This window comes from Poecilia formosa, unplaced genomic scaffold (genome assembly GCF_000485575.1).
Source record: "Poecilia formosa unplaced genomic scaffold, Poecilia_formosa-5.1.2 Scaffold36, whole genome shotgun sequence".
NCBI lineage: Eukaryota > Metazoa > Chordata > Actinopteri > Cyprinodontiformes > Poeciliidae > Poecilia > Poecilia formosa.
The window spans coordinates 2,486,738-2,512,145 of record NW_006799975.1 but is presented as its reverse complement, the minus strand read 5'-3'; the positions used below and the strand labels follow the sequence as shown (position 1 = coordinate 2,512,145).

Below are 25,408 nucleotides of genomic sequence, written 5' to 3'. Positions count from 1 at the left end.
CACACACACACACACACACACACACACACACACACACACACACACACAAAAACTTAAAGGTCGCAGTGTTTAACTCTGAGCTCAGCGTATTGCTGGAATGTAATGGGAATAAAGCAAGTTTTGACCCTTTGTCCTCCTCCTCCAGCTCTGCCATTCTTCCACCCCCGTCTTTTATTTTTAATTTCTGTTTTTTTTTTTTTTTTTTTATTGCCGGGGAGCTTAGTCTTTTAAGTGGACTTCTGGTACATGGGCCTAAGATGAATGAAGGGACAGCTGTGTGAGAGAACAGGACATTTGGAATATTCATCACTTTGGTTGTTCATGGCTATGTGTTTTGCTCCTTACTGCTGAGTTACACCACAGCTATCTTTGTGGTGTTATTCCAAGGAATAGAGGAGAATGTAATACTGCAAATATTAATATGAAAAACACATATTTTATTCTGTCCACAAAAAAAGTTCACATTTGGGGCTGAAAGAAGATACCATCAGTATTTTAAGCCATCCTATTATGTTTTTTGTAGGTTCGCAGGACTTTTCTGGACTACATCCAGATGAGTTGGCACCTGCAGTTCAAGAGACCTCCATGAAGAGGCTGGTGGTCGGACCTCTTGACATCCGGCTGCACAGTAGTGCAGCACACCGCATCCTCAAGATGATCACCTGTGCCATGGATCACGAATATGAGCCTTATTGCAAACCACAGGAAGGTCAGAGTTCACTCTTGAACATGTGACCAAGCCTCACACACTCCTGTTTCACTCTCCAGATCCTGTATTTTACCCTCACCATAAGGTGTAGCAGTTATACTTTCTAATGTCTTCATCACATTGCTATCTACTTACACAGTCTGTTCCTCAGCACACAGCTGTGCATAAAAGTAGCAACTTTTAAAGCCTTTTGAGGAAGTCTGAAGCCAAACACATTCTCTTAGTGATCATTCCTAGATATTTGTAGAGGTATGAGCATTCCCTGGGTGGTTGTGAAAGAGAGAGGAGTGCGCTTCTGTGTTTAATAGTTGAAGCACTAACGTTGTGAAAGACTTGGAAATAAGTTTTACCCTGGTTTAAACGACTTCACCTTTGGAAACAAAATATGACAGATAATGATTCAATCAGAAGTGTTGTCCTTTGGTCAGTATTGATGCTTTTCATGCATATTCTCTTGTTTCTACTTCAGGGGCAGGGATGAAAAGATTCCTAGGTGGAGTTATAGAATTAATTTATACAGCTGGCTATTAAAGGCAGTTCCAAAACATTTCACACAACATGTGTATTGTCTTACAGTCTCATTTATACTATTTTGTGGAGATGTACTCATGCTAATTTTGTAGCTAATTTCAGATTTGTGGTCTTTGCAAATCTTTAACCTGTTATTAATTTGATCAGGCTGCAGTTTTGCTCTATAAATTATAAGAAGAAATAACAGCAATGAAAATATTATTTCTAGCCTTTTTGCTGTGAGCAGTCATTAATTACTTATAGCACAAGGCAACGTCATGCAGTTGTGTGAAAGAGAAGTCGCTGTAAAACAAAGGCAAAGTAGTTACAAAGTTTAACATTTTAAATTGGCTTTTGCCATGTTTAATCTGGCTAGCATTCCAAATAATATCCTTTTCAATCTCTGAAAATTTCAAAAACCTGCAAGCATTTCTAAATCCAGCATGTTGTGTGACAAAGAGAGTTTAGAAACTTAAAAAGTTAAACCATAGTTGAACCTTTTGATCAACTATGTCAATTTTCTTTGAAATCGCTTCTTTACCTCTCTGTGCTTTGTATTAAAAACATTGCAGATACTGAAAATGGCTCCTATTGAGTCTTCTTCACTTATCCAGCATGACCTGGTCAGAGCTTTTTGTGGCTCATTTTCTGATCAGAAAAATATGTTAAGTTTCTGACCTGTTGGTCAGCTGGCAAACTGAACTTTGGCTGACTCCAATAAGTTTACAATATTATGCACAAAAGAAAAAGAATACTTATTTACAGAGTGCTTTACCTCCTGTTTTTAGATTTACAACTTTCAAACTAGGAATAAAAAAACAAAACAAAACAAAAAAAAAACAGCCCATTTTCAGTTCCTCACTTTTAAATCTTCCATGTTTTCAAGTAGAATAATCTCTGAGAAAAGAACAAATGCTGCTCGGTTGTCTTTTCCATATAATTTGGGTGTTATGTAGTCCCAGAATTGAAGTCCAGATTTCAAATGAGTCAGGGATTTTTTAAAACTATGCGCAATTGTGTGTATCTTTACATGCACAGTTACTCTTTTTCAAGTGTATTACAGTGAGTTCTGTTCTGAATGGTTAAAGACTATTTGTCTTCATTACCACTTTGTTGTGTCCAAGCTCAATTAATTATCTAATTGTGCATTGAGGATATCTAGTTGAACCCTGCCACTCGATTCTTTTTAGACAGAGCAGTGCTAGTCTAATCTAAATCATACTCCAGGTTGGCCAGAGACCAACAACTATTAGATTAGGTTCTGGGACCACCATGGAGGTGGGAGCCAAGCCCATCAGAACCCTAACAGAACTAAAAGAAGCCAGTGTCCCGGAACAAGAGCCAACACCGCAACAGAAGGCTACCTCAGGCATAAGACATGGTATTCCTCATTAAAGGTGGGCAGGTTTGACTTTACTGCTGCCTTTTCTGGGGGGTTATAATTATTGATTTTGTAAAGCTGTTCATGAACATAGCTACTGAAAAGCACACCAAAGCTAGTGCCAAAAGGCTTCAAGTAAATCAGTTGTGATTTATTTGATGGTTACTTTTTTTCTGGAAACCTGATTATGTAGTTCATGTAGCAGGCATAGTGGGATGACGCAGAATTACTGAAATTGATTTACTTGCCAAACCGTTTATATGAAATCCTAATGAACACCTTACGGGATTCCTTACTTTATTAAACCACTGATTACTCATAGCAGCATTCATTCTAAAATTATACTCTGACACTTGCAATTTAACATCAGTATCTCTTCAATATCTAAAAGTAAATATTCTAAGGTTAAACGTGTGTATTTGTGTCTGAATACCTCTGCAGAAGCTATTGAGGCGTGCCATGGTCTAGCTACTCCAGAGGAGATCTCCCGTCTAGAGGAATTCATCCCGACCAGACTCACTTCTGTCACTCTGCTCCAAGGCTCTGTTACCGTCTCCATGGCAGAGTTCAACCTTCTTCACACACTAATTCCTGTCATCTTGGGATATAAGGTAGCTCCTCAACATCTTGTTTTGCTCCACTCAGCAGCCGTCTGTCTTCATTCTTGCTGCACATTTCTTTAACATGTTTAAAAGCGTCTTTAAGTGCCATGAAGGATTGCATGGTGAAAATCTCTAACAGATGCCAAGTGAGACTTTTGGCTTCATCCAACAGAGTCTGACACTCTTTTTGATCCAAATGTGGTTAATAAATGTTAGGTTATGTGTATTTTAAACTCCTTATACAGAAATCAATTGGCAAATGTTTACATTTTGACAACTTGCATTATATTTTGCGATATATTTTGAATTAGAAACAAATTAAAGATTGATTACAAAGCATGGCAAATATTTGAAAACTATGAAAAGCAGTCATATTTTATAAACCATCATTGTAATGTTATAATTGTCAATAACGTGAGCTGTGTAGTTTGGAATGGAAGTCATGTTTTCTTTCTAAACTTTAATAAGATTCAAATTACAATTTTCTTACCTGGATTTAATCGACTAGTCGCAAGCTTCTGACCTGCCAAGTTAATCAAAACTTTGCTTTTATTTCTGTGACGGTGATGACATCACAACAACAGTGTGTTTTTTTTTTTTTAGGTTTGCTGTTTTAAAAAAAAGTAATACAAAATAAACCATGTGTAAAGTGAAGGTGTTTTTGATTAGTTTTAGTTGAGCAAAACTTTATTCTTATAATTGCTGACCACTGGTGATGAACTCCAAGTCTTGCCATCACTCTGATCTTTAGCTGTCTTCAAAGTTCCCAGTCTTGACTTTGACTGCCTTAGACTTAAATTTCAACACCCCTCCCAGTTAGAAATATGTTAATAAAATGAAAAGATTAGTGCAAGTCAAAAGTTTCCAGGGATGTGAATCATTTTGGGCTTAACTGGTGATAAATTGTCATATCCTGAGGAAAGATGGCTCAAAAATGTTAAGCATCACCAAAGTCTACAGCATCTTTCATGCTTGTATTGGATTTATAGACTACACTTTATTTACATTTAATTCCATGTTTATCTTCCCTTTTTTGTCAAACCACTGATTAGAAATCAGATTGAAGTAGTTAAACTGTCACTGCTTTATCAGACTGAATCTAAAGTAGAAACATTTTAGTATTATTGTCAACTCTGAAGCATATTAATGTGAGAATGGGCTAGAATAGAAATGCAAGGATTATGTAATCTTTGTTTTAATCCTTTTTTCTTTTTTCCCCTCTTCAGGCTGCACCAAGACCAGTCTCTGTGCCAGTGTTTCAGCCATTGCACCCGCTACCGTCCGTGCGGTTTCAGGTTGAAAGGGTGAATTTTGACCACTCTGTTCCAATGTATGGTCCAGAGCTGGTCAGTACTGTCAGTAGCCTTAGCCAGCCCCCAGACAACCTGCTCCACCACTGCTACTCACATCTCTACCTCAAGGTGAGCAGGAGAATACTGGCTATGAATTTTTCTCATAGAACTTCAGCTAAAAGATTATAGGGAGTTCTTTTGCTTTAAAATATAATTTACATTAAATGCACTGGATAAAGCATATTTTATAAAAATAAATATTTTATCCCCTGCTGATTTTGTAAATGTTGTTCCTTTATTGTGGGGAGAGACAATATCAACCAAAAATCCAGAAAATGCAGTACATGATTTGTATGTGATGAACTGAAATATTATATTTTGGAAAAACATGGCTTAGAAATTGCTGCAGAAGCTTTTATCGTTAAGCAGAGCACTAGGATATTTCTGTAGTTTGTCAACAGGTCTGCCAAACTCTGAGGAGGGATTTTTATCCAGTCCTGCACTTTGTTGAAATTATGTGCTCAATATGTGATCAATTATGTGCTCATGTTACACTCATCGTTCAGTCTATTAACTGCAGAAGTTCCTGTTCTTACCTCACCAGTCGGATCAAGTGCACCTCGTTAACATGATCTAACCAGTCTCCACTGCTCAGTCTTCCGAAAAATATGTGGAGGAAGCTAAAGTTGTTGGTTGCTAACAAACTAGAAGGATTTCAGTGGTTTAGTGCAGTAGTATGTGCAAACCAGCTGAAAAACTACAGAAAATGTCTTGGTGCTGCGGTTTCAAATAAAGGATTTTCCACCATGTTCTGCTAAAGGATCAAATAGTTATTTTACTCAGCGATGTGCAAATCAGATTTTAATCTATGATGTAATTCTCTCTTCTGTATTTTTGTTTGATATTCTAACTATTGTAAATTTATTTTTGTTTTAACAGAACAATCTCACTACATGCTGCTGTTTTGTTTTTGTCAAGACAAACAAAACCTTTAGAAAATGACTTCTTAGGCCTTTATGTGCAGCATTGCAGTACTGTGGTGCCTTCTTTCATATCTGCTGTACTGTATTTTTGAAGTTTTCATGCAAATAAAGCATAACAGTAGATATAAACTTTTTATGTTAAGTTAATATAAAATTCCCACAGAACAAAGTAATACACATAGACTAGTCAGTGTAATGGCCACTTCATCTTTTTATAAAACTAACCAGACCTGAACTAATTTGTGTTGGACCAGTCTTCCAGGGTTCTGTCTAGGGGTGTTAATAAAAGCAGGATGTTTACTAGATGTTTTACTGGTCGTTCTTATCAAAGGGTCACTGAAGGGTTAACAGTCAACTGGTCAGTGGCTAAGGATTTTTGTGACCAATCAGCATCTGTATCTGTCAGCGTTCTAACTGCCTCTGGATTTTGGCAGTGGGATCATGACAGGGTGGAGGTCACTCTGGCCGCAATTCACCTTAATCTGTTTTATTGATGCTTTTTGTCAGTGCCATGGTGTCTGTTTTGAGGGTAGCGTTTAGCTCTTCTCACGTTTCCAAGATTATTGGGAAGAGCTCAAAAATGCGTAATAACTTAACAAGGCTATAAAAGAAAACTGTCAGTATTTCTATTTTCTAATAAACTGTAAAATTGCATAGTGATCTTGTGACAAAAAACCTTAAATTCAGTGTCTTTCATGCAGTTTATGTGGCTGATGCCACCACTGTAGCAAATACATGACTGTATGTTCTGCTCCAAGAGTGGTCTGCTGTTTTGGATCAAGAAGATAAGATAGATGTACATAACTTGCTTAATAGTGCTGTGATGTATTTCCATCCCATCATTATAAATCCAAACAACTAAATGGGATATAAAAAAGAGAACTAAAACAAATATTGTAAAACTGCACTTTTTTTTTTTTTTTTTTGGAAGGTGTTGTTACTCTGGGATTTATTTTTTTGTGGGAGTTTTCTCTAAATGTGCATGTTTAATGTATGGGCGTATTGTAGTTGAAGTGCCCAGAAGGAGGCCATGATGTCTAGGCTAAGCCTGAAATTGACATTTTTAAATCACGGTATGTTAATAACAGGATAACTATTCTTAGGGACCTTTTCTGAATTTGTAAATTAAGCATGAGTCAGTATGAGATAGAAAAACCATACAAATATTATGAACATATCTTCTGTTATGGATGACCTTCTGGATACAGTAATTAGGTTGAGCTGTTCAGCAGCATGTTTTCCCCCTCAGTCCATCTCCTCTTTAACCTCCTCTGACTCATTGCAGGTTTTTGGGTTCCAGGCAGGCTTAACATGCCAGGACCGCATGGGAAGCTTCCTGCCTCTCATCTCCATCATCCCTTCTTTCAGCACAGCAATCTATGGAAAGCTCATACAGTTGCCTGCTTGTTGGTGAGTGTGTGAACTTTTGTTTGGTAGAAATTTCTGTGAAAGCACAGTAGATGAGCCACACTTTTGACGTTACTTTGAATTCACAGAAAAACAGTAACAGCCTCGGCAACAGGTAATTTTGAGTGCGGCAAAAGTCAATTTAAAAAAAGGAAAGATGTATCATTTCATTTTGTACATGTGAATAAAGGAGACAATACAAAGATGAGAATAAAATTAATCTTGACTCTTAAAATTGATTAAACCAGTTTTTAACTTGTACTTCCTTGCACCATTACCTTCTTTTATGATGAGCTCAATTTAATGGGCTTGAGTTGGTATTGCTTAAGAGAGACTCTTTACGTTGTTTGTTTTTACATTACAGCTTTGTAATGTAAAAAAAAAAAACTTACAAAGCTGCAAGTTAAGCAGCTTTGTAATGTTTTTTTTAATCTATATGGAGCAAAAAAAAAAAAACCAAACAACAAAAAAACACTTGCCATTATTCACTCTGCCACCAATCTCAGTAACCTACTGTACTTGGGGAAAATCCCACACAAGTTCACCCTGTGCCCTCTCTCTCACACCTTGCAGTCAGAGTGCCTGTTAAGGCAGGAAGCTTGTGCCAGAGCACCACCTTGGGAATCTATTTCCCCCATTAGTTCAAATTTAAACACATGAAGACCTGCAGATGGCTTTGACTTTCTTGACTTCTTCTCCAGAAAAATAATGTATCTGCTGCAGAATGGTTGCTTTATTGGGAAGGTAACCAGTTTGAGCTGGTGCTTTGACAGAACCTGAATGTCTGTTCTCTCTGCTACTGTGAAAATCTATTTGAAGTCTGTCTGCTCTTTGCTCAGAACTCCAATCTCTTCCCCAGATTCACAGCCTCCCTTAAGTAGTTGATTCAGAAGCTTTATGCAACAATTACCTGTTAACTTTTATTTTATTTATTTATTTTTTAAATAACAATAGGAAGATTAGTTTTGATGAAATAAGATTATTTTACAAATGTACTTTCAGTGGGTCAGATGCTAAAGCTCACACAGTGTGGTGGTGAACTATATGAAGTGTAGTGTTTACTTATCCAAATCATTGTTTGTGAGTTTGACATTTTTTCTCAACTTTTTGCCAGTTAACTTGATCTTGATGTTTAATATTTTGGAGAAATATTGAAATATGGTTGCTATCGACAATTTGTTCAGTTTTTTTTCTTTTTCAGTATTTTCCCTTCAGGCAATAATAGGGGCAGTTTGCTGTGTTACGTTAAATAGTCTTGACTCAGAAACTTGGCCTCTGTCATTTCAGTCAATGTGACTCGTATTTGACCCCCACCTGTCTTTAAAAGGAAGCAGCTTGCCAGACATCCTACCTCTTGTATTATCTGTCACTAAAGTCAAAATCTCATAAACACAGCTTCCCAGTTTGCTGCTGGAAGAAAGGTGATAGGCAGGTTTTAAAGAGTTCATGGATATACTAGATGACAGCAACATGCCTCATAGACTTTGGTCCATGCTGACATGATTTTGTCAGCTCTACATCCATGATGCAAATCTACCCGTCTGCTTGCATGATTGTGAATCTGTATGTTGTTTGTTATACAGACAGTAATGGTTTACAGATAAATTGTCTAACTATTATACTGTGCCAGTTTCTACAAATTCACAGTGCCGATTGTATGGACACCTGACCTTGTGGATAACTCTGTTAAACCTTTTAGTCTACATAAATTCCACACCTACTTCTTCACTCCTGTTCCCCTCATGAGAAAATATGGAATGAGGGGAGGCAGTGTACGTTAGAAGTGCCACCTGCATTGATTTCCCTAAAACTTAGCCTCACTCTCACTCAAACACATGAGTGCATACGCATGCACACTTGCGCTCACACCATATAATATTCCTTATTCAGGGCCACCTGACGGCAACAACATATGGAGGCTGGCTGTGGCCCACCAACCAACCAACTAACCAGCAGCAGCTTGGTGTGGTTCGTCGCGTTGCAGGCCATAATTCAAGCCTCCGCCAGCTTTTATGTGGCATTTTTAGCAGCCCCTATTAGTTGCACAGCTATTTCTGAGGAGATCATTTTTTTAAAGCATGAAAGCATGTGGTATTACAGGTGCATGTTATACAGCATCTGAAAGAGGACTTAGTTTTAGACTGGTAGCATAGAAAAGAATGTTGGTTTTCCCTTGATATCTCATTATTGGTCGTAGTCTATTACCCTGTCCCAGTTAAATTCCATTTTTAGCACTAGCTGTAAGATTTCTTCACTTTTTTATTTGAAGTTTAGAAGTGCCTTACTACGTCTGGCCTAGTGGTCTAGACTCTAGATTAGCTTGTGTTGTGATTTATGAAGTCTGCTTGAGGTATCTGAGGCATGAGGCTTCTGGTGTGATTGTAATGCCTCATTACTCCTGTTCATAGTTACTCATAGCAAGCTGCTCCTGGTCTATGTCTCCAACTACAGCCAAAAGCTGGATGACAAATGTTTTTTGTGTACTTGAAAATAGAGCCAAGTTAAATTTAGAAAAAAGTACATGAGCAGGATGCAGTCATGAGAACATTGATTGTGGCTTTGACATTTGTGAACTAGCCAAATTTGCAGGCAATATCATTAAATAACAGAATTTGGATAAGAAAAACTGTGCAGTAGATGGTGCATTGTAAAAAAAAAAAAAATAGACATATCTATTTTTTTTCTGGTGCATGTTATTCTGAGCACATTATGGAATATTAACAAGGATTTTTACTTTCTACTCAATTGTTGGATCAGCACATAGGCTACTTCGAAGCAACATTTGCCAGTATGATATGAAATGTTTTAGTAAAGGTAGTTATAACAGTGTTTGTGTATAAACAGGTGTGTACTTAACAGTTGGAATATGGCATATGATGTAGTTATGTTCCACATTTTACTCAAAGCCATTTCATGTAAAGAATTGTGAGCTGCAAAATATTTTTTTTGTTCCACAGTCTATAAAATATTTTGGCCTACTCTGCAGAAAGAAGTTTTTTTCTCTTTTGCGTCTGGTGTTGGACAGTTTTATGTGATTTTATGGCTGGAGGAAATCAATGGATGTATTGAGCCATGTTATTTTAAGTAAATGGCTTGAGAAAAAGCAAATCTTATGTCCTCAGTGATTGACATTCCTGCTATAATAAGCCGTATATGCCTTTCTTAGAACATTTAATCACATCAAGAGTTGAAAAGTAACGTTAGCAGTGCAGCAGAAGTGCTATTCCTTCACTTTTTTCTGTGATATATTTTAACCTCAGTCAGCTTGGGTTTTAATTTATCCCAGAGATGTACATTTTATGTTGTAATGCCAGGAGGCAGCGTTAATCCAATCCAAGAACATCTCCTAAATTTTTAACTTGACCATTAAATAGATTTTGTCATGTACATTAAGAGCACCATGGCACATGTAAAAGCAGCTGGAGAAGTTTTCAGTTTACCAAAAGACTCCCATTAATTCCTGAATTAGTCATCTGAGGACCTGACACTGGACGGAAGGATAACAGTGGGAAGTAGGGAAGGATGGATGGATTATCAGCTCTCTATGGATTATTATCTCCTATGGTGTGCATTCCACTTTCCTTTCCTCTCCACCTGCCTTCAGTAATATTCCCATTTCTTCCATAAAGGAAGATGATGAAAATTAAATCTGAGCTGCAGAAATCATTCATATCTTTAAATCTGAACTTTATCTACACAAAGTGGGGAAAAGCTTGTTCTGTTAACTTTAATTTCTTCTATCCTAGTTTTCCTCCACAGCTGGACTTGTTGAACAGAGGCAGAAAGCTGAATGTCCAGTAATCCGTTGGCCTTCTTTAACGCCTGATGAACTGCATCATTGTCATTTTCTCGCCTTGTGGCCTGCAGCTGTCTGAGGCACTTGATTAAAACATTTCTTTTAGTAATCCCTATGTAATAAAGCTGTCTCTAGAGAGAGAGAGAGAGAGAGCAAGAAAGGGTGAGAGAGCGAGTGTAGACTTGTGTGCATGTGTGTACATTTTGGGTCAGGGTGCTCCAGATGTCTAGATAGGGGGGGTGTGAGTGTGTGAGAGTAAAAGACGGCAAGTTTTTCTTGCAAAGAGTTTTTGCTCATGTATTATTGGGAAAGTCAAATATTGAGGATCATTGACTTTGAGGAGTTCCAAAGCTTTACGCTGTGGTTGCAAATGCAATCTTGGACCCTTAACTTGTTTCCAGATTGAACCCAGATAGTTTTGCCATGCTGGATATCAGTGGAGATTCCAGTTAAGATACAGTAACGTCATAATTGCTTAATTGTCCCAGTAGAGTAAGCATAAGAAATGAGCTAAAGTGAAGTACCTAGATAAAAAATGTCCAACAGTGAGGGTTTGTTGTGTTTTTAGCTTGTCAGTTAGCAAATCATTTTAATGTATACTTGCATACACTAAAATGTATGTAAGTATACTTCATATACTCCTATATTCCATTTTTGACTATATGGCAGACACAATTAAAAATGTTTCACAAAATAAATCATATTTAGTGCTAAGTCAGCAGCTGAGTAAAGTATATCTTACATTGTGCAAGTAAAATGCTCAATATCAAATAAAATGCTTAATATTTGCCCTCTGCTTTTTACATCATATGCTTTCATTAGTTAAGTGAACAAGTTGTCCTGTGGCTAAAAGGCATGCCTCAACCTTTGTGGTCTAGTAAATAGCTAAAAATGTTGGTGCAGGTAACAATAAATACACAGAAGTTTAATTACAGTAGTAAAATCTTTACGCTTAAAAATTAGAAATAATCCACCATTTACTTTGCTTACCATTTATCCCATGGGTGTAAAAAAAAAAAAAAATCTATTTGCTTTTTATGTGCCTAATTTTACTAATCCATTAAATGAAGATAAGATTACTGAAGAAAACATTTCAAGGTGGACTGTAGAAATTAAATAGATGAGGTATCACTAAAGAGCAATAAACTTGTGCTTTAGTTTTTAATTTAGTCTTGTTTTTAGATACTTAATATACTGTAAAGTGTTTACTTGTTCAATAAATCTTATTTTGAAGCATTTGCAACACATACTAAGTCAAGTTTGTTGTAGGATAAAATTGGGCACGTCACAGCAATAAGTCACTGGTTATTACCAGGAGCAGTCAGTTCTTGTCTAGAATGCAGTAGGCTCCTGAAAGTCCTTTTCTCCCTCAATTTTGGCACTGGTTCCCCCAAATAAGCTCTAAAAATTTAGAAACCATTATTGTTAGTGGATTTGTGAACCTAGTTTTGGAATTGTGTCATTAGGAGTGGGTAATTAAAGTAGGTTGTGACAGTGAGTGATTTGAAATGATTTCAGATAAGGGATTGCTGGTCTTATGACAGTTGCTATCTATGGTATTTATCAGACAAATATGTCAGCCCTTAATTGATTGCACTGGCTCTTCTGTGGACTTTGCAAATAGACACAGATAAGGTAAAGTAAAGAGAAAGTTTCACATGTTCTAGAGCCATGAGATGTCCTTAGGAATGTTAAATCCTTGGGACAACTCATTGGTGCCTTTGCTACATTCTGTGGTCTGACTCCCTGTTTAATGAGTTGGTATTCTCTAGTAATTATATTACCATTACAGTTTTCTTTTTTTGGCAAACTTATTTGATATAGGCATCCCTATTAACTGCATTTTGTAATGCGTGAGACGACAATTTGTTGGTACACAACATTATACAGGTAATTACATAAATGTATATTTTGGAAACTTTAAAAACTTTCTAGGGTTTTATTCTGTAACATAATGTTAACCAACAGGAATCACCCAATGGTGGGTGCACAGGATTCATTCTGATCAGAACCCTTAACTACCCAGCTTACTTCTTTCAACATTGTGGAGCAGCAGCTACGTATATTCTCAGCTCTGGCCTATGACAAAGGAAACTCAGAGCAGCTCCTTTAATCCAGGATTCTGTTCTTTTAGTCAAGATTTCTATTTCCATCTAGCCATCCATGAGAACTGGAATGTACATAGAATGCTATATTATTAGCTTTGCTTCTTTGGTTCAGCTGGTTTTCACCATTGCAGACTTGAGTACTGTCTGGATTGCTGCAAACAATGCCCCATCAGTTTCCCACTCTATCGTACCATCACTCATGAGCAAAACAAACAGATAATCAAACCCTTCTGCTTGAAGGAACAGTCCACTTTTTTCTATTCAAGAACTTTGGCGTTGCACTAAAAGAACCTGACTCTTATCCCAGCCGCCACACACATGGCTGTAAATTGCTTTAATGCATGCTAAAGGTCATAGCTTGAAATACCAACAGAACCACATAGTCTGTAAAATGCAAAAATGACAGTGAGACTCCTAAAGCTCTTGCTGTTATACAATGGCTGGATTGCTCTTAAGGCTCCCACATACTCAGGCATTCTCTGTGTATTCTGCGAACTCCACACGCACTGTCCATAGACTGCTGAGATGTCATAGTAGAGCATACCTATTACCTACATTCCTTGTGACAAATTCCTTCATTTTCCACAATCTGAATGGATACTAGCAAGTTTGATAAGCTAGCTGAGTGCCTAGCTGTATTTCTTCTCCACTAGGGGAGCCACAGCCATCTGTCAGTGCGGCACAGATGATGGCAGTTTCGCTTTGTGTCCTTGCAACTGGTTACACCGACTCTCAACTTTGTCAGCGTGATGTTACATACAAAACAGTTTGATGCGACACATTCCCAGTTTACTGTGTGACACCAAGTACATGTACATGGTAGTAAATATTGACTTTTGTGCGGATGTGACTGGCAGACGTCTGCTTTGAGTCTGCTTTGAGGACGTGTCTACCTCTACAGATGCATTTGGTGCAGCAAGTACCACCAAATGCTTTGAAGGACTTCCATCACCTCCTTACTAAATCTTTACCCTTACAAATATCAAAGCTGTCCACCAGTCTGCTATTTTCACAAACTACATGTAGGCTGTGTTTTGTCTGATCTTATTGTGGACAAACGGAGAAACCTCTCTAGGAGCTGTGAGACAAATTTCAGTAATAGAGTCCAAAGCAGATGATCAGCTGATGGTTCTGCTCCTCTCTCCATCCAAGTGTCCAAGATATAAGCCACTGATCTGCTGTCATTAGAAAAACGACATTCCATTTTTGGCTTAAAGTGACCTGGTACCAAATACACTTTAGGTGCAGATTAGGAAGGCTATTCCTCCAGATCACATCCTTCCAGGTGTCTCAGTTATTACCCAGATGGGAGTTGACATTGCCAAGAAGAACAACAGAATGTTCAGTTTGCCTCTTTATTCAGTGAACCATACTCATCTGGTTTAGATAATCTGAACGACTGTTTGGAGCATAAGTATAAACAATCAAAAACTTCTCTTTTACAACTCAATGAGACAACCCTATCACTGGGGATCCTCAGCAGGGTGGCTTGCAATTAACCCAACACCAGTGTAATGTTTCTGCCTCAAGGTAAATCTGGACTTTCTGTCCTGGCACTGAGGTGGCATTCCACGTCCATAGAAGTAGATTATTACCCCCAGGAATCAACAACTCCAGGTTGCTACCTTCCACCTGGCTCACTTGGCACATGACCTCAGCTTCCCCTACTGCAGGTGATGAACCCATGAGAAGTTGACGTCCTGTTGCTTTGCCTGTATCCTTAGTCACAGGAACCAAAGCTTGAGCTTAATTTGCTGCCCAAAACAACCAAACAAAGATAAGGCAAGCTTTTTTTTTTTTTGATCAAGTAACACGTTGTTAGAGCAGTGGGATTCTTTTCAGTTTTGGAATCATTACTGCCACCGACCGTGCTTTGGCTCACTAAGCTGCCATTGGTAGTTTGTACTTGAATGTAAAGGTGTGTTGGAGCTTGTGTGACAGCACATGTGTTGGCATGGGATTTGTGTGAATTTCCAGGAATTTATCTCTGTTGTTTGTAGGATGTCTTCATGTTTTTTATGTGATTTGTACACAGTGTGTATAAAACAAGAATTAAATTTAATTACAAAAAGAAAAAGAAAGTTGAGACAATATAAATATCTCTGCTTATATCTCTAAATCTTACCACTGTATCTGCTGTTGATGCTAATCCAATTTGACCTTTGGATTGCTTTTGTTTTGCTCAAAGCCTGTGGCAACAGTGAAAAGCTTCCTGCCAAAAAGCTGTTTACCATGCTGCAGCAAGAAACACTGACCGTGCCAGCTACTTAATGAAATACGATGAGTGCCTGGCTGTTCTCACATCCAACATTCCCAAAACACCCTAATGAGGGTTTCTGCTTCTAATTTATTTCTAAGATCCAAGATGGTGTTCACAAAGAACTGGGTATATTATAATAAAACAGGTGCATAATTAAACTTTTAGGGGACCACATGCTCATGACAGCTCCCCTTAAATGCTATAAACACTCAAATAAGCCAACAAACTTTCATCCCTTGCCAGTCCTCTCATTGAAGTGGCTCTGCCAGCACATTTGCTTTGCATGTGGGAGCATTGTTGATGCTGTGTCGTCTTTGCTGTCTTTTGTTGAAGTGCAATGTCTTCTAATGTGCTCACACACACATACTTTGCACAAATTTGAGCACACAACTTACATATTACTTACGTATGATTTATGTCTTGTTGTATAATGCAGCAGTAGGGATTGTTAATGCCTAAAAAGCATGCCCTTACATAATTTACCACAGTGCCAAATGCATCAAATAGACATGGTTTTGGGTACGCTGTGTATGTCAGTGTTGTTGAGGTAAGACTCACTGTATTTGTCATGTCTGAAGTTTCTTACCCCTTTGTTCCCCTGTCCCATTGTGCCTTTTTATCAAATTCTCACACTTTTTGCCTTGTAGTAGAGACAGCAGTCTTCAGAAGTCAAAGCTTGCAGAAGTGCAGCTCACACCTCTTGTCACAGTTCTGAACCACCCAGGAGTAGAAGAAAGAGAAGAATAAAGAGAGCCTTGGAGGAAAAAGAGGGAGGGAAACAGAGGAGCTAAACGATTGCAGAGCTGAGAAAAAGATCAACTCTGTGACATGTCCCGGACTTGAAACGCCATATTTTGTGTGTGACTGAATGAAAAACGAAGCACATTTCTGACATTTTCCAACCATTGTTAGGATAACACACATTTTATTTTCACTAAAATCACCATTGGGGAAAAAAACAAAAACAAAACAAACTTCTTTGTTTCCGTTGCATTGTTGGTTATGCATGTGTGCACACACAGTGACTCATCAAAAACTATATATGCAAAACAGTGTCCACTGCAGCCCTGTCATAAGAAACTTTGCTGGACGATACATTGTCCCAGAAGTTATAGCAATAAGTGATAATATTGTTGAGACCATTTTTGAGTAATGTAATGGTAAAGGCATAATAATAATAATAATTTTAGTAGAGATAGAGAGAGAAAAACACAATAAACACAATAAATTGAAGTCCCTTTAATTTATCACGTGATTAATTGATTTATTGCAACAGGCCTAGTTCAGTGCAAGTTGTTAAATGTAGCATTGGACCTTTTACAATGGAGAGAAAAAATGCAATAATCCTACCATAAAATCTGTATTTTCTGGTTTAGTTGAAGCATCCAAGGTTTTTTTTTCTCCAGTAAATTCTGATAAGATAGTTTTCTATAAAAATCTGCTTTGTCGCTATGATGGGCACAAGTGCTTTGTTGCCCTGTGTACACTACTATTCGTTGTCTGGGGATATTCATGTTTGTTAAATGTGTTTTGTTATGTATTTGATCAAAATGACTGAAGAACATTGTAGGATTTGAGTAAGTGATAGGCAGGTAGTTGTGTTGTGTATTGAAAAAAAAAATACCTTTAGAAGATTTGGAAATGATTAAACAAATAGAAGGAACACTAAATAGTGAGTTTGTGTGGATGTCAGATGATAAATGAGACCATGGTCCGTTGAGGTTCTGATGGACAGAGGCTCAGAGGTTTCCATCTCAATGCTCTGTTACCTCATCTCCCAGAACACTCAGCTCATCTTGTCATGTGTCTAGAATCTCACAAGTTCTCTCTCTGCACTGCGGACGTATGAAATGTTAAATGTGTAGAGATGTATTTCAGGCTCAGGTTTCTAGGGTGTTCATCTTTTCACATAAATCATCGTCAAAGTTGTGACAACGGGGGAGAACAGGGTCAGAAAACTCGACCTGCTTGCCAAGTAACCAAGGAAAGCTTGGCTTACCCGTTGTTCTCCTTCACTCTAACTGTTGGAATCTAGTTCATTGTACTTGGGCCTTTTTGCTGAGTGATTGTGGTGCTGTTTTTATTGAACAATAAAATTTATATACTTGAGTTTCTGTGTATCTCTACCAATTCGACCAAGCGATTATTTGCTCATTTGGAACACATTGGAACATCATCCTTGATGTAATCTTGCCTGTTCTGTTCTTTCTTTTGCAGGAGCAAAAGGTCATCAGTCCCCACCTCAGAGTGTATTTTTGAGCTTCCGCATTTTGCTGTACAGGCCACAAGGCCTCAGACACTTTTGCTTCAAGCAATCTGTCAGAGCTGGACCCACAGTATGGTGAATGGATCCCCAGTGCCAATCAGTGACAGTCTGCTCAACGAGGTGTTCAAAGCTCCAGGTAAGCAACATCTATGTGAAGTGAGGTGATATTTGCCATTTTCCAAAAAAAAGCAAAGTTATAGTATAAACTTTTACAATCTTATCAGTGACTACTTTATGTTTTTCCTTCTGTTTGTGTGTGTAAGATTAAGTACTATTTCCTCTGGACTTTTTCTTTGTCACACAGACTTTTAGATAAGTCTTCATTTTACTATAGATTTGCTTTTAGTGCTGCAGACACTTTCAAAGAAAAAGTATCCCTCTACTTACAATGATAAGTATTTGCAACTCCAAATGGTTCCACATGTGAATTTTCTTGGTTTTCCTCATGCAGTTATGAGCTAAGAAGATCAAAACTGTAATCCCACTATATATTAAGAACAAAGTATTTACTTATAAAACAAAGACACATTCACATGTTTAGTTTTAGGTGGGTGCATCTAAAATTTCTTTAATTGAGCTTAGGTTTTGAAATCTTGTTTATGTACCTTGAATGAAGAAATGAGTGAGATGTATGTGAGGGATATGAATCAGATTAGTAGAGTAGTAAAGTTCTTTATGAATAAAGCTGGATCGTTAATGCCAAACAAATTCAGCTGAGAAATCTGTAGCTGACTATAACTTATAGTGAGTTGGGTCTTGTGAAACATTTTACAGTTATTTCTCAGGGCTTAACTAAAGTGTGAGACTATGACTAAGAACAAGTCACTCCGAGTGCAGCTAGTAATCTGGAGCCAATTCTTTAAGCAGGGGTGCAAAAGATTCTGCAAATTTTCTCCAGATACATTGAGTTGCAGAAGACGGTTAAAGATGTACTTTTTTTTTTTAAATGAAAGTTACAATACCTGTTATCAAGTGTGAAATCATGTAATGCTTCATTTCACCAAGAATCCCTTAAGGGTTAATTAATAAATGTTAACCCTTTTTAAAGAAAAGGAGGAGAGCATAAATTGAACAAAACAGTAGCACGTCTTATGACGGTAGCATCTGGACTGTTCTCTGGAGGGCCAGGGATTTTCCAACTCATTAGGATCATGTTGTTTGGTATGCTGTCAACATTCTCCTTCAGCCAGGCCAGCTAAGCTACCTTTTTCACTGTTGTGTGGCTGCCAAAATGTATGAAACTAGTCTCCCATGAAGTGAAGTCAAATATTCCTCTTCCCCCATTTTGCTGTTTTCTTGGAATGTGTCTTGAAAAGTGACATGGAGAAACATTTACACATCTGGCCAATATGCTGGCAGGTCAGAAAAAGTAGGGTGGGGGAGGGGGAGTCTTAATAGGAGGACTGAAGTCTCAGAATGCATGAGAGTGAAGGGGAAAAAGGTGATGCATTAGGTCAGAATCTTTTAATAAGGAAAATACTCACCATAAATTATATAACCAAAACCAAATATTTTGTATTGTGTATCTCCATTTGAAGATGTGTCTATATTTTCCTTGCAATCCTCTTTACCCACACTAATGTGAGTGTTGTAGTTAAGTGGAAAATTAAAAGCGAAGAGGATAAAGAAAAGTAAGGTCGATCAACTTGAATTTAAAAAACAAAAACTTGTTTACTTTCTGACCTTAGTTGTTCCCGGTGCTGTGCAGGAACCACTGAGTTTCCCCTGGGAACTTACCTTTCCACTTACTTTTTTCAGCAAAATAATCCAGTCCTTTACCTGGTACAGGTTAAGGCTTGCCATGACTCCCATAAAGATTTATATTCATAACAATATGTGTTTTCAATGTACTACATTTGCAGTGCTCAAGATGAGGCTGAAAAAATATAGATAACAAAGCATTTTAAACATGTGGTTTTGTAACATTTTAGGAAAAGACTCCCTCTCTTCTCCTTTTGATATTGCTGAGCCTTTCAGTGTTGGAAGGTGTTTCATATTGAGGTCTAGCTGACAGCACAGTTGGTCAGTGTCCTTTGTGAGGGAGAGCTATTTGCATATGGAGTACATTTAGTTAGAGGGAAATCGGACTGTTTATTTGCTGGGGAAACATTTCTGCTCCAGTGTTATTTGCATGCTTCTGAAGGTTAATCTGAAGACTTGAGATAAAGAAAAAATTGCAACGCCAATAAAATGAGTTCAATAGGTATGTTTCCAATGTCACATGAATTTTGAGCAAACTTTTAAGATGTTGTAAAAAGAGGAAAAAAAGGTAGTCAGGTGTGTTTCCAGCTGTTGGTTTGGAGCAAATCAACCAGGACAGTGTTTAAACGCCCAGAGAGCAGTGACATTTTTGAACAGACGTCTGTAATGCATGACACTTTGTTTTTCAGTCATCTATCTGTGGTGAGTAAGAATCTGTAATAGCTTTGTGCTGTTAGATGAACAAATGGGGTCTATTTTCTCCAAGTTTTTGATCTTCGTTGCCGTTATGACTACTACATACTCCTTAGCTCCTTCGCTTCAGTAACTCTGGCTCAAGTTTATTAGAGTCTTTTGTAGTCGAGCTGTTTTCATCTTTATTTCCCTTTGAATTTTATTCAAAGTTATATTATTTTTGTATTTTTTTCTTTAAAGTTTGATAATAAATTTCTTCTGACATGGCCTCACCTAATGGTAATCCATTTCTCTCCTTTTAACTTTCTGGATATAGCCATGGTTAAAACATTTGAGGTCCCTTTGTGGCTAGTGGAGCATCAGTAGTAATAGTGAGAAAGTAGGGCCAGTAATTCCTGTCTGCTTTAGGGCAATATTACACCCTGATTCCACCACACACTGACCACACTGACCTCCCACACATTGCTCAGATCTGTATGCATCTGTGGGAGAGGGTAGTGTGCTGCTTCTGCATTTTGTGTGTGTGTTTCTGAGTTTACTACTACTACTAAATAGCACTGCGAGTATATAAACATGTAATTTTGTTGAAGCACAAATCCTCTTATGTTAGCTGTAAGCTTAGTAGTAACAAAACTGCGTCAGCTGTTTCAACATTTGTAGTATCTTAATTCTCGACGTGCATACTTGATAAACTTGACTTTTTCTTCACATCTCCCTTGTCTTGAAGGATCATTTGAAAAGACAAAGGTAAGATGATTTAAATCATCGCAGCACTCGCTTTTCCCAGCAGTGATTGATTAAACTTTGATCCAGCCACCACAGCTGCTTTTCTGGCCACAGAACTCTGTGGTGGTCTGGTCTACAACATGGTGAGGGGGAGGTACTGGTAGACGTCGGTGGATGGTGGTCACCAGCCATGTTCTGGATGATTGCCGGGGGATATATGAGCTGTGACATAGCTTTAGCATGACAGATCCTCAGGAGAAAGAACAGAGGAAGAGAGAGTGAATGTTTTAATGAGCAGAATAAAAAATGAAAAAGAAAAGGAACCTGAAGGCTGAAAGGGAAAGTGACAGGATGAGGGAAATAAAGCAACTTAAGAGTTTGGGACCAACATCAGTGCCCAAAGTTACAACTGGCCGTTGGTTCCCTTTATTACACACAGCTCTGGCGCCTCTTTGAGTGTCAGGTTTGGCATATGGACAAAGAGACAGATGTGTGCCTACCTTTATCATTTCTGGATCATATGTGCACTTTTGAACTCACACCATGTGATCCCATTTAGGGCAAATGACTCAAAAAATGTTGAACTAGAGCAAGTCAATGCTCTCACTTCATACCAACCAGATGGGTGTTGATGTTAAAGAAAGACCTGGGATATTACGCACAGTGCAGTCATTATTAAAACAAGTAATTTGTTTGTGTTTCTTTTCACGCTTAAATCTTGAAAAGAGAGGCTACATTGTGGGCTTTGTAGGGTTGCTGATGACCAAAAGAAATGGAAAAAAAAAAGTCTTGCATCTCCTGAACTTGTTTGTACCTTTTTTCACACTAACATACTCCGTTGCTTGGAAACAAATGTAATTTCTGAGATCATGTCAACCATAGTTTTAACGCATTTTTGCACTGCATGAAAAAGACTACTCCTCACATGGCCATCACTTCATACTCCTGTGATCTAACTGGCTTCAAGAGCCTCAGTCTGACGCAAATCCCCTTGTGATGCAGTGGTACAACACTGGTCTGTAACAGCTCCGTATTATTAGAGGTGGAAAAGTGTCTGTTTTCATATCACTTGGTCACCTCTGTGGTATGCTGTGTTTAATGATGTCTATTCACAATGCTTCTCCGTTTGTTTTTTTCCTCCCCCTTTTTTAAACTCACCTTTTTGTTTTTTTCTGTCTCTACTAGTTATCCTGACAGTAGAATGATCAGGGAGGGTTCAGTTCATTACCGAGTTGCTCTAATGAACTTTTTAGGAAACATGATGTTCAACATCTATTAATTGAGACAAGTTGGAGGTACAAGCCACTTTGCCTTGTCAGCTAATAAGCCCAGACAGTTTTTGCAATGATTGTTTGGATACATTTCAGTGTTTTACAGTGAGAGTGAAAGACAGAAGGACCAGAGGTTTCCTTTGGTCTGTGGTTGTCAGAAATGTCAGTAAAGAGATGAGGAATTAAATGAAAGCCCTAAGATGTCTGTTTCAGCGTAGTCTGGCCCCTCACTCAAATATCCATACTTCTTTGAAGAGGTAACTTATTGGTTTGGGAGAAAATTCTTCCTGTCTTCTTGTCTGCTTCACAAATTGACATCAGGACAAGAAGAAAGCTAGAGGGAAAGGAAAGAGAATGGGCTTTTTCATCTACATGCAACCTTATTTCTGACATTAAAGACACGTTATGTCAGCATCAGAGAACTGATAAATAAATCTTGCATGGAACTTGAGACAGTTCTTGTCAATGAAAACTTCAATGGACTACAGACGGCCTTTATTCCATCCATGGCAGATTGTGATGATGTTTTAAGTCACTCCAGACTCGATCTTTCCCTACATTTCTTTTGTCTTACTGAAGCTGTCTGCACCTTCACTGTTGCTCCTTTTAGTCACAAGCTAACAAGTGATGCCAGTGGAGTCAAGCGTCAGAGTTTGCTGACTTATGATTAGACTTCCAAATGCTTAATATGTTTATATTTAATGCCATTAATGGACCTCAAAGTGGCTTCTGTTTCCTCCATCAAAAAAAAAAAGACATATTTATTATTGTGATGGTAGTTTTGATTGTGGCAAACCCAGAGTTTTCTTCCTTTACCATGCTAACCATGTCCTCACCACTCTGAGTTTCAAGTTCCCACATGCTTCATCCAAAGTCAAAAAGTAGTCACGCAGTCACATGGTTTCAGGATATTGGCATACACACACCTTTCATACGACGCCGTAGACCACCTAGGAAAGACCCTTCCTGCTTCTCTTTACGTACTGACCCTACCTGCCATTCCCACTCCCTCCTTGCATTCTCTATTTTGCTTTTATAAAATGGTCACGAAGAGAGTGCCACACTTTTTTGCAACGAGCCTCCTCCATGGACAATGACATTACAATTTCTATCCAGGAGTTTTCAATCTTTTTATTGTAGTAGTTATTTAGTGAACAACTGTACAAATTTACACAATTCCTCACCAGATTCCTCAGATTCCTTTAAATTATTCATGCCTTCTCCGGATACAAAAACCAGATAGTGGAAGAAGACTAGTTGCAGAGAAAATTCATAGCAAAAATAAACAGCTGAGCACATTCCTCGATAAAACACAGAAACTCCTGACCAATCACACAACACTTTGAGCAGATATGAACAAAATGAAGCTTTTATTTTTGTCTTGCTTCTATATCAATGAGAACCTATTTATACACTTTTGATGCAATATGTGGGAGCCTTTAGCCTTCCAGTCACCAAGCTCAGGTTTGAACAATGGACAGCCCTCCCAGGTGACCAATAGTTAAAAGTTTCAATCCATGGCAACTGAATTGTCATAGATTACCATGTAGTGCATCCAAGATGTCCTTTGTGATTGTGATAATGCACACATTCATATTGTCATGACTGAGATTCAATATTTTGTGCAAAATGTAAAATAGACAAAAATGGACTGATCTTATATAGTACTATTTCAGTCACACTCACCTTTCCTAGCATTTAGAAGGTACCAAAATGTGTTTTAATGTTTTATTCAGTAGTGGCTCACAACTTTGTCTTGGAAAGGTAAATAGAAATATTATGCAAATTTATGTACTGTGGCCTTGGTTTATAAAATATCAGAGGTAACGACTTGTTGACTATTACAGTGTCAGTACCTGCACTTCTCTTGATAGTATTTAAATAAGCACAGCAAAAGATGTGAAAGAATCGGCGAAAAGGAAGAGTTATGAGAGCCCAAACCAATTCAACAGAAGCCTTTATTTTGATCTGAAAAGAGATTCTTAAAATTAAAAGCATATAAACTTTTTTATGGTTTGGTTGATTAATGGCAAAGATTTTTCAAGAGTTCTTAACATGAATCATCTAGGACATGAAACAAAATCCACTGTGAGAATAATATGTTTTAAAGCACCCGGAGCAGACTCTGGATGTTACCAAGTCCTAAATTAATGACAGACTGAAATAAATCTGTTTGTATTTATTTCATCTTGTAGTGTCTACAGAGCTGACTCCCTGCTGAGAGCCAATGGTCCCATCTGAGGGTAGTGACTAGTGCCAGCCGAGCACATAGCTCCATGTCAAAAGGCCATAAATTTCCTCTGTAACACCCATTGAAGTGCCTCACCAGTACTAAAACCTCAGTCTTGGCTACCACCACACACAGACCCAGCAGTTCCCTCAAAGCTTAGATATAAATATTGATCCCCATGGATTATTAGTAAACAAGAATGCTTTGCTTGTTATTTTATTAGTTTTCTCTCATCAAGAGAAAATGCACAAGTAGTAGAGCCTTTATGACTTATAGATACACAGGGGTGTTAAGATCTGAAGCGAGGGAGAGCACAGAGTATTTCCAAGTTGCTTTTAAGCAATAAAGAGACTGGTTTATCGTCATTAGCTGTGGTGTGTTGTTTCGAGCATCTGTCTCAGTGGAACCACACTGGCATTCTATCCTGGCTGCTACTTCAAAGCTATAATGCCCTTGTTTCTTATAGCCAAATTTGTCAGGGCAGCATTAAGCTGAGTATATGAGTAACGGAAGGACTACTGGAAGGACTACTAATATACTTGATCCTCATCCAATACTGTCTCACCACTGGTTAATTAATTCCCTCCAAACGGCAATGTAGGAATGACCTATTTTGCAAAAAAAAGAAAAAAAAAAGCCTTTCTTCCTTTTTTCCCCCTATATGTTCTGTCACATTTCTATCTCTCAGGCACTGTGACTTTTAATTTATTTTTTCCCTACACACTCCTCTGTTCCACCCCAATGTCTGCCAAACCTTGCTTCCTCGGCACATTAGTGTTTGCCAAATTGCTTCCGCATGAAGCCTCCTTAATTGTGGTAATTCAGTGGCAGGGAAAACCATGGTTTGAATGCAGAGAGAACATATGTCACTGTTTTAGTGGACAGACAAAAAGGCAGGCAACACCTGGAGGGGATGGAAATTATGAAAACTAGACCTCCAGCTTGTGCTACCACCAGCACTTAGACCCCATCACTGCCTTTATTGCAATGATTGTCCTAAGCACTGAGTTGTGCAGTTGTTGTAGCCTCTGTTCAACGAGGCCTGGCAGTACTTTTCTCAGTTAGGGAAAAACACATTTACATTTGTATGCATTTGTCTGTAGACACTCGTTCGCTTGACTCTGTGTTTTGATGTACATTCACCCAACTGTGTTTTTTATTGAATATTTTGGTGAAAACATTTTGCAGTCTAGATTGATTCAGTGGTTTTAGTGTTTTCAACTATTTGAAGAACTAGTGTGCTTTGAGCAGACCTGTGTGTGTGAGGTTGTGTTGATTGTTGTGGCTTTTCTTATAAATGGCTCATTGTCTTCCTTTATCCAAGAACAGTGTGTGATTTCTTAGTGCTGGTGAAGCCTCAACAGTGATGGGTGTCATGGCTGTCATTTAGCTGTACTTGGACTTGACATTTTTTCTTTAACAAGCCCACTAACTAAAATTCTAAACATATAATACAGTTAAAAAGACAATTAT

At 38.0% G+C, this 25,408-nt stretch overlaps 1 protein-coding gene across 4 annotated transcripts in view; it reads left to right on the top strand.

Moving 5' to 3' along the window:
- The window catches only part of vps13b (vacuolar protein sorting 13 homolog B), a 333,331-nt gene that overhangs the window by 37,245 nt on the left and 270,678 nt on the right, over positions 1–25,408 (top strand). For all 4 annotated transcript variants that reach the window (XM_016670633.1, XM_007550475.2, XM_016670636.1 and 1 more), the window contains exons 13-17: positions 524–709; positions 3,042–3,211; positions 4,429–4,623; positions 6,763–6,887; positions 17,266–17,450. In XM_016670633.1, coding sequence (XP_016526119.1) covers positions 524–709; positions 3,042–3,211; positions 4,429–4,623; positions 6,763–6,887; positions 17,266–17,450 — 861 coding nt within the window. The remainder of the gene's footprint in view (positions 1–523; positions 710–3,041; positions 3,212–4,428; positions 4,624–6,762; positions 6,888–17,265; positions 17,451–25,408) is intronic.